Source organism: Berghia stephanieae, chromosome 4 (assembly GCF_034508935.2).
Source record: "Berghia stephanieae isolate SIO BIC M18660-M18661 chromosome 4, UCSD_Bste_1.3, whole genome shotgun sequence".
Lineage (NCBI taxonomy): Eukaryota > Metazoa > Mollusca > Gastropoda > Nudibranchia > Aeolidiidae > Berghia > Berghia stephanieae.
Window position 1 is genome coordinate 85,273,840 of NC_088363.1, and position 10,000 is coordinate 85,283,839.

Below are 10,000 nucleotides of genomic sequence, written 5' to 3' on the forward strand. Positions count from 1 at the left end.
GTTCGTCTTGCTGTTTGTCTTCCCAAGGTCGTCGAGACGGACATGGCTTATACGATGAGATCCGCTCTAGAAGCATCTCAAGCATGATATGGGGCAATAACTGATTACCTCTCTGGTTATCCTGGTGTGGAGGTAATCCTGTCTCAGCATTTTATTTCCATTATATTATGACGGGCTTATCCTTTGAAAGATATACGAGATACCTATGACAATGTCCGATTACATTCCATCTGCTTGCCCAAAGTTTATCAATTCTATTGTAACGCTAAACTCAAGATGACGCCCTTACTGTGGAGTCATTGATGTGTTTCTGATTATCACTTTTGATATTCCCTGATGGTGTACTGCTTACAAACACAACATGGATTCTGTAGGCTTCAACTCGTGATTTCTGTGTATGGTGTCTGTCTGTCGGATGTGATCAAGTTTCTAGTGTGTCAGGTTAAAATCCTCTCCACCTACCTTTCATTTTCAGTTACTGAAGTAATCAAAAAGCAACTCTATCGAATAACATTTGTTTGTGTTCTTAAAGCAAAATTGTAATCTTGGAGAAACAGTAGGTAGAGATTGTTTGCAATGCCACAAGGATCTACAAGTCGAGCATTAAACGCTGCTTCTTTACTCTGATTATGTTGTTCGGACATGAAAGATGTATTTGGTCTTTGGCCTAACATGTTATATTTATTTTCTTTCACTTCACTTTCCCGAATTTCCAAATGAAATGTGAGTAAAACTGTCCGCTCACAAACTTCACCGAGTTGAGTTAAGGTTTATCAATGGTGACCATGCAGAAAGATTCACAGAACATTCTGCGTCAGCAACTTTGGGAACTTAAGTATCACCGAATGCAAAGGTGAAATATATATTCGATCCCGGACCGGATGTCATGATGATTTACAAGACTTTGCGATAATCCCACCATTGTCCTCTTTTTAGTCCCTGTAGCCCAGATAAGCTTTTCAATGTTTGAAATAAATATTGTACACAATCCAGATCACAAGTTCTCGTTTCAAATTCTTTGCACGTCATTATGACCCTTCCGCTTATCGCCAAATGTTTACATACTTTTACGCTAGATGCAGAACTTAAAATTGCTGTATTCTAACTCAACATCCTATGAAATATAAAGATGCGGGTGAGCAGAATGGAAGGCCGATTTACCCTGGGAATATCTTCTCATTTTGAAACACGTTTTTTATGATAGTGTAAGTATCGAAGATTTATCCATACCCCATCGGTTTGTAACTAGGACGTTCGAGTTTATTGAAGTGGCAAGCATCGTGCCCATGCCACACGGGCCAAAACATCACTCAAAATGACTGTCTGCTATGACAAATGATGAACTGGTCTGTTCTCAAACTGTTTAATGTCTACTGCTGTATGGAAAGCTCAGTTCAACCCCATGAGGTGATACTCCTGATATGTCCAGTATACAATCGACCTGACCATACTGCACTGTTGGAAGAAGAATCCAGTCTGAAGTCAAGAGTCTAATCAAAATCAGTATATTAAGCAAGAGAAATGAAATAATTAAAAGAATGTTCAGAAAGTAATAGAATAACAATGGCCTACTACCTAATTCACTTTGTTTGACTTATTGTGACCTTTCAGATACTGCTCTGCAATTGTCAATTAGCTCTCCGAAAATGCACAGATAAGCAAATGATGATTTCCCAGAAAACATTAGAACATTATCGTAGGTAAACTTTCACATGGAAGTCTGGTGTAATCAAAAATTGGAGTTTTATGGTGATATTGCCATGCGTATTATATGTCCATTTTACATTTGGATTGAGAAAAGGAAAATTTCCTGTATATTTGCAATTTCTAACAATAGGGAGGCTATAGTTCTCATCAAGTTGGCGTATCAGGATTTCAATGAAGGAAAAAGGGGCCGTTCATTCTCAGTTCGAAACAGAAAGCTTAAACCGACATATGTAACCTCTTTGCCTTTACCCGTCGTCGATAATGAACATTCTTGTTATCTCGATTGTCCGTTCTGAACCTAAAACCATATCAATTCTGTGAAACAATCTATGTGAGGAAGAGAGGATGCCGCAAATTTTGTGATAATACTTTGAACTAATGAATCTTGATATTTGACTCCCTCTTAAGGAGTTGGGTAACGCATGTGCTTAGTTTTGGCATTACTCTTTTTCGGTTAAAATTGTTAGCTTTTAAATCTTCTGCCATATCTTTCAAAGCCTTTCATGAACCTCTTCTCTGGCCCCTGTTTTGCTTCAAAAGACGATAATCTTTTCTGGTATCCTCTAAAGCTTTCCAACTCCCTCTTGGGTTTGACTCGATTTACATTATTATTACTATAAAGTCCGTTATATATTTTTTTCATTTCATCCACATAATTGTCTCCATATGGGTAAATATTTCTGCCATCAGTATTTCTCCTATTCATGATATTGTTCGTCAACTTTTCAAATCCAATCATGAATCGCTTCTTAATGTTCCCATCATTATAGGATGTGTCTGGTCTTGGATGAAAAAATTTTGCAAAATCAGAGATATTTGTGCCCAGCTTTTTCATATGTCGTTTAGCTGTAGAAACACCGGTTCCACATTTGTGTTCTAAATATTTTCTGTCGCTGTTTTGAAAACTTCTAACAGTTCCTATGTTTTCTGGAATAAAACCAGAATCTTTTGACTGACTCAAAATATGACCTATCTTTGATAATAACAAACTGACTTTTAAATAATCATCTATATTATTCTTATAATACTCATCATCATCATCATTCAGAGAATTTGTAATTACGTGTCCGTTGTAGAATTTCTCCTCGTTTGTTTCTCTCTTTGATCGTGAATGTAAATTGGCATTTTCTATATTCTTATTAACAGATCCTTCCTTGCCGGTATCAGAAGTGGGGTTATCCAGTAACTTCATTGCATTCATTCCTCTTTTAACAAATCCATGCATAAATCTTTTATCTAAATCGTCCAATCGTTTAGTGGACTCTTTTTTCGCAAGACCATTCATGGTTCTCTTTTCTTTGTTATCATTCGTCACAAATTTATGTTCGAACAACTTTTCATCTGTTTCGTTTGAGAGAAACCCACGAATTTTATCGTGTACAGATTCCGGGAAGGTCTTGCTCCTATCGTATTCTCTTTTCACAAACCCGTGCATGAACCTTTTATTGGTGGGTTTTTGTTTCATATCTCCATATTGTAACTTGTTATATATGTTTTGTTTTTTATCAAGTCCTTGCATAAACCTCTTGTCTTTGTTTCCTTCAGGAAGAAGTCCATGCATAAACCTCTTGTCATTGCTTCCTTCATAAACAAGTCCATGCATAAACCTCTTGTCCTCGTTTCCTTCATGAAGAAGTCCATGCATAAACCTCTTGTCCTTGTTTCCTTCATGAAGAAGTCCATGCATAAACCTCTTGTCATTGCTTCCTTCATAAACAAGTCCATGCATAAACCTCTTGTCCTTGTTTCCTTCAGGAAGAAGTCCATGCATAAACCTCTTGTCATTGCTTCCTTCATAAACAAGTCCATGCATAAACCTCTTGTCCTTGTTTCCTTCAGGAAAAAGTCCATGCATAAACCTCTTGTCATTGCTTCCTTCATAAACAAGTCCATGCATAAACCTCTTGTCCTTGTTTCCTTCATGAAGAAGTCCATGCATAAACCTCTTGTCATTGCTTCCTTCAAAAACAAGTCCATGCATAAACCTCTTGTCCTTGTTTCCTTCAGGAAGAAGTCCATGCATAAACCTCTTGTCATTGCTTCCTTCATAAACAAGTCCATGCATAAACCTTTTGTCATTGCTTCCTTCAGGAAGAAGTCCATGCATAAACCTCTTGTCCTTGTTTCCTTCAGGAGGAAGTCCATGCATAAACTTCTTGTTCTTGTTTCCTTCATAAATAAGTCCATGCATAAACCTCTTGTCCTTGTTTCCTTCAAGAAGAAGTCCATGCATAAACCTCTTGCCCTTGTTTCCTTCATAAAGAAGTCCATGCATAAACCTCTTTTTATCGTTTCCTTTGATCTTAAATGTGTCTATTATATCGGTTTTGTTTTTGACAAGGTCATGAATCGTATTATCACTGTCTTTCCTGACAAGCCCATGCATAAATCTTTTATCTTTTTCTTTTTGTTCTAATTCATGCATTAGCATCGTCTTTTCGTTTTCTTCTTTTACAAGTCTAGGCAGATGTCCTTTATCATTGTATGCATTGTCTAAATCCACGTCGTTATAAACATTTTTACTTAATAATTCTTTGTCCTTTGTTTCTGTTTTCATTAATCCACGAGTTGACCTTTTCTCATAAAAACGATTCTCTTTGAACCCCTCTTTATTTTGTTGTTGGGTGTTTACAAACTTGTTCATATAATCATTCTCATTGCGATCTGTTTCTGTGATCCCATGAATAAATCTTTTGTCATCAGCATCTTTTTTTGTAAAGCCGTACATAAACCGTTTATCATATCTGTCTTGAACCATCGGTCCAAAATCAATATCTTTTTTCATGAAACCATGCATGAATCTTTTATCAACATTATTCCTTTTGACAAATCCATGCATAAACCGTTTATCATTATTCCTTTTGACAAATCCATGCATAAACCGTTTATCATTATTCCTTTTGACAAATCCATGCATAAACCGTTTATCATTATTCCTTTTGACAAATCCATGCATAAACCGTTTATCATTATTCCTTTTGACAAATCCATGCATAAACCGTTTATCATTATTCCTTTTGACAAATCCATGCATAAATCGTTTTCCATCATTTTTCTTTTTCATGTATCCATACATAAATCGTTTTACATGGGAATTTGTGCTCATTGGTTGACTCAAGAACCGTTTGTCATTGGAATATTGCACTGTTAGTCCGTTCACAAGCCGTTTGCCATCAGGGTAAGATTTTGTAAAACCATGCATAAATCTTTTATCATAATTGTCCACAATAGGAAAACTGTTGATGTCATTATTTTTGTCGTTTAAAAAGTACGTGGATCGTTTATTATTGAAGTCATCTTCTTTTATATGACCATCAGCATGTCTTTCGATACCCTCATCATACCTTTTACTAAATCCATGCATAAATCGCTTTTCATTTACATTGTAGGAAGCAGTAGGGTTACCATGCATAAGCCCTTTGTCTAGAGGGAAAAAAACCTCAAGCAATGTCATCGTGTTGCCTGATCCAGTATACTTATCATTGTCTTCAAAGAGGGTTCTCTCGTCATCACCTCTATCTCTTTTAGAAAATCCGTACATGAATCTTTTGTTAACACCGTCTCCTATGCTTTGAGCATTTGGTTGAAATCGGGTAATAAATTCTGGCCTCTTAATACTATCGTGAAAAACTAAACCATTACGCCATATTGATCCTCTCTTAAATCTTTTATCATCGAATAAATCAGGATCATGTCCCACACTGTTAGAGTCCACCATTAACCTTTTAAAAGAACCAACATCGCCGCTTGTTTGTTTTGCTGGCAATCTATTTGGAGGTTTTGATTGTTTACGATCTGAAACGGGCCCGCCATCGATAGTGTTGCTGGCGGAGTTGAATTTGGTGTTTAAATACGTATCTGCACTTTGTGTGTTTAATTTGTAATCATTTTGAGATTCATCGTCTGAATTTAGCTGATCAGTACCTAACCCGAATGACAATTCTGGCAAGGATGTCTTTAAAAAGTGACTGGGTTCATTGTTTTCGATATCATTTGCAGGAGCTATGCTGAAGAAAGAAGATATTTTCGACTTGGGGAGGAATACTTCAGTTGAAGGAATAGTAGAAATTGCTGCTTCTGCTGATAATGTTGACTTTGTTCCTTGAATAGCTTCACTTGCTGTATGGTCACCGTAGATGCTTGAATCGACCTACAAAAAAATAATTATAAACTAGTATTATTACTCAGAATGTGATAACTTTTAAAGGATCAAACGCATAATCCAATGGAAGTTTATCTGGCAGATTGGCAACGATAAATGAGTAACAAGCAGTCCCATAGGGAATGAGATTAGCGGAAGAGTAGCGTCCCTTGATTGGACGTCACCCATAGTCTGTGACGTCACCGGCGGAAAAGTTATTAGAGAGAGAACGTCATTTTGGATGTGCGCATGCGTCTCTCGCCCTCGCGGGACTTTACTCTTCCGTTAATCTCATTCCCTATTGTACGTGCGCTATGTGGTCTAGTTGCATGATACTCACCATCGGATCGAAACGTCCAGGGTTCGAGTCCAGCTCTGAGCGGCGCATAGTTGAGTCCTTGGAAAAAGGCTCTTAACTCACACTCTCTCTAACGTGGCCTTCGTAAAGTTATGGCCTGACACCGTGGCCTTCGTAAAGTTATGGCCTGATACTGACCAAAAAATTACGTCAAAATGCCAGTCGTTTGCCACAAAAGAAAACAAATCGTGAGTTGTATTCAATAGTTCAACCAATGAAATGACTTGTTTCCATGAGCTCTACTAACGACAACTCACACTATGTGTAAATTGAATATCTGGCCGTTAACAGCATTGTCTCTGTCGGAAAAAAATAAACTGAAAATAATACCTGACGGGCGTCATATCTCATTTTAGATGTTAAGAGTTGCTGTTATTTGGGACACATTGTAAAGCGCTTTGAGCACGTTTAGCGAAAATGGCCTATACAAAAGCTCAGGTTTTACACGATCTATAACATGTTGTCATTAATATGGACTCTTAACAATTCAGTTTTCAATAACACGTACGTTTCCTGCAGACAGTTTGTTGAATGACAACCGGAGTGCAAATTGAAGTTCCACGGATTTCGCTACGACAAATCACAGCGTGAAATTGTTTTCTATGAGTTATGTCGTGACGGACAGTGTAAAGAACAATAATCTTTTGGCCATAGTAGTCAATGATGATGGCAATGATAATAATAATGATAAATATATAATAATATAATAATAAATAATATAATAATAATAATAATAAAATAATATAAATAATAATAATAATATAATAATAATATAATAATAATAATAATAATAATAATAATAATAATAATAATAATAATATAATAATAATAATAAATAATAATAAATAATAATAATAATATGTAGAATATATAATATTTGGTTATTTGGTAATTCATTGTTTTACACGGATTCTTGAGGAATTTTACTCTCATATTACCATGACCTTCCATTTACACTTAATGACGTCTTTCTACGACTTTTCAAAATCGTGAAGTTAAGCTCTATAATTGTTTTATTATTATTTTTTTTTTTGCATTTACATAAAAATGTAACATTATAAAGCGGACTTTATTAATAGACCTACCTAGCTCATTTTCATTTGAAAAATAAAAGAATTAATTTTTTTGGTGGGGTGGCGGGCTATAATCCGCATATCAAATATCAAATTTTGACCATTTGATCTTTTAAAAATGAATACAGTACCCTTTGGTATAGGAACCTTCTGGTATAATGATTTTGAGTACTTGAATTATACAAAAATGTATTGAAACCCAAGAAAGTCATTTAGAGACTTTTACTTTTAAATGCTAATACGCTTCTACAGTCGTAACGTCACTTCCCCCGTAATGACGCATGGTAACTTAGTAACTGGCTCTAAACTATCGGAACAAGGGCGGATGAAATATTTCTCCGCTGTTTTCAAATCTGGCTGACAGTGGGAGTGAATTCCAAGTGATGGGACCTACTTTACTGAATGATCTGTCGCCAAAACCTTTGAGATTAGTTTTAGGAATTTGAAGGTGATACAATTTTGAGGACCTGAGATTTCGAGTGATGTTGTAGGGGACAATCAAGTCTTGAATGGAGGCAGGGCTTCGTGAATTGATGGCATCAAAACAAAGCAGAGCAATTTTGTATTCAATACGAGCTTTAACTGGTAGCCAGTGTAATGCCCTCAACATCGCCCTGACACCCATCGAGTCACTGCGACCAATACCTAGGACAAGCCTTGCTGCTCTATTCTGAACTTTTTGTAGTTTTTCGAGTTTTATGTCAGGCAGATCAGCAAGTATTAATAATAATAATAATAATAATAATAATAATAATAATAATAATAATAATAATAATAATAATAATAATATAATAATAATAATAATAATAATAATAATAATAATAATAATAATAATAATAATAATAATAATAAATAATAATAAAAAAAAAAAAGAAGAAGAAGAGAAGAAGAAGAAGAAGAAGAAGAAGAAAAGAAGAAGAAGAAGAAGAAGAAGAAGAAGAAGAAGAAGAAGAAGAAGAAGAAGAAGAAGAAGAAGAAGAAGAAAAGAAAAGAAGAAGAAGAAGAAGAAGAAGAAGAAGAAGAAGAAGAAGAAGAAGAAGAAGAAGAAGAAGAAGAAAGAAGAAGAAGAAGAAGAAGTTTGCTTTTATCTGACTAATTGTGTGGGATAGTTTGCCATAAGATCTTGTTCTGACAGTCGTTGTATGTATTTTTGGATGTTTCAAAGTAACAAATTTGTGAGATGGAGCAGGTGTAAGATAAAGATATGAAAATCATGATCGAAACATGCCAGATTAGGCCTATGGCGGACGGAGTTTATCCCGGTTTGCTTGCGTGAAACGGACAATCGAAACTGAATTGCTATCCTTTGGATAGGATGCTAAGCTATCACAAAGTACTTTCCGCCTGATCTAATAGACCTAGCTACCAAGTCATTGTTGGATGAATTGGGGGTAAGAAAATAATATCGAGTTCATCCGGGATTGATCTTGGTCCCTTTGCGTGTGAAGCTGTACTCTACCAACTGATCTATCAGGACCCCAAGTGTGAGACCAAGCAAGAGAGAGAAAAAGAACCATCCCCAAAATTCAACCTGTCTCAACTGGGGAATGAACCTCAGACCTCCTCAGACAGAATAAGAATTATTTCTTAACCTACGTTGACACATCTTCCTCAACATCAAAATTGTAGAGAGACTCATATAATGCAGAGTATGAATTCTAACAATTCAAAACCAGTAAATCCCGTTGTCGAGGTCATTGCCCCACAGGTAGTGAACAATACAGACACTTAGGGAAAAAATGGTGAAGTATTGATTGATCAACTACTTAAATGTAATTCATCATCATCATCCATCGTGGCTTGTACTCTTGAGCACGTTGCCACGAATCACGATCCTCTGCGGTGCTCATGAAATCTATGTTGCTTTTAAAATCACTTTTGGCCTAGTTTGGTTATTTAGAAAGGTTATTCTTTGTTTCCTCTTGCACTCATTCCTTCTCTCAACCCAGATGAAACCAACATTTCTATTCTGTCTCTTCTCCACACTTGTCCCAGAAACCGAAAATGCCTCTTTCTGATGGTATAGATCAAAATTCTTCCCTTTCTTAACTTCGCCAACACTTCCTCGTTCGTATACATGTCTGTCCATGATAGCCTCAACAATCTTCTATACCTCCACATCTCAAATGCCTCTAACCTCCTTTTACATTCTTTGCTAAGCGTTCACGTTTCACAACCGTATAAAACGTGTAGGATAACATGTGTAAATACCAAACTTTAAAATAACTGCACCTCCAACAAATTTGGTAAAGATTGTGTCTTTGAAATGTATTCTTTGTTGCAATGAGAGCTTATGACATGTAACCAATCAAACCCATTAAACACCGTTCACGAAGCGAGTGCCCAACAAGTAGAAACCATGCAGACAATTAGGTGAAAATGGTAAAGCATTGAATGATCAACTGTTTAAAGAAATCTACTAAACCTACAACTACTAATAATACTTCTACTACTACTACTACTACTACTACTCCTCCTCCTCCTCCTCCTCCTACTACTACTACTACTACTACTACTACTACTACTACTACTACTACTACTACTACTACTACTACTACTACTACTACTACTACTACTACTACTACTACTACTACTAGATATGAAGTGAGTAGAAAAGTGCCAGAAGACAATAGAGAATAAAAAAATTTTTCGCGGCGGTGGTGGGGTTTGAACCTGCGACCTTATTGGTACGACAACTCCGCCTGGCTGGTGAGAGCGTGG

The 10,000-nt window shown here is 36.1% G+C and overlaps 1 protein-coding gene across 1 annotated transcript in view; it reads right to left on the reverse strand.

The window, feature by feature from the left end:
* LOC144971443 (uncharacterized) overlaps positions 1-10,000 on the reverse strand; it is a 140,250-nt gene that overhangs the window by 596 nt on the left and 129,654 nt on the right. The window contains exon 3 of the mRNA XM_078912358.1: positions 1-5,857. This exon is cut by the window's left edge and continues 596 nt beyond it. Within this exon, the coding sequence (XP_078768484.1) occupies positions 2,171-5,857 (3,687 nt within the window). The 3' untranslated portion in view covers positions 1-2,170. The remainder of the gene's footprint in view (positions 5,858-10,000) is intronic.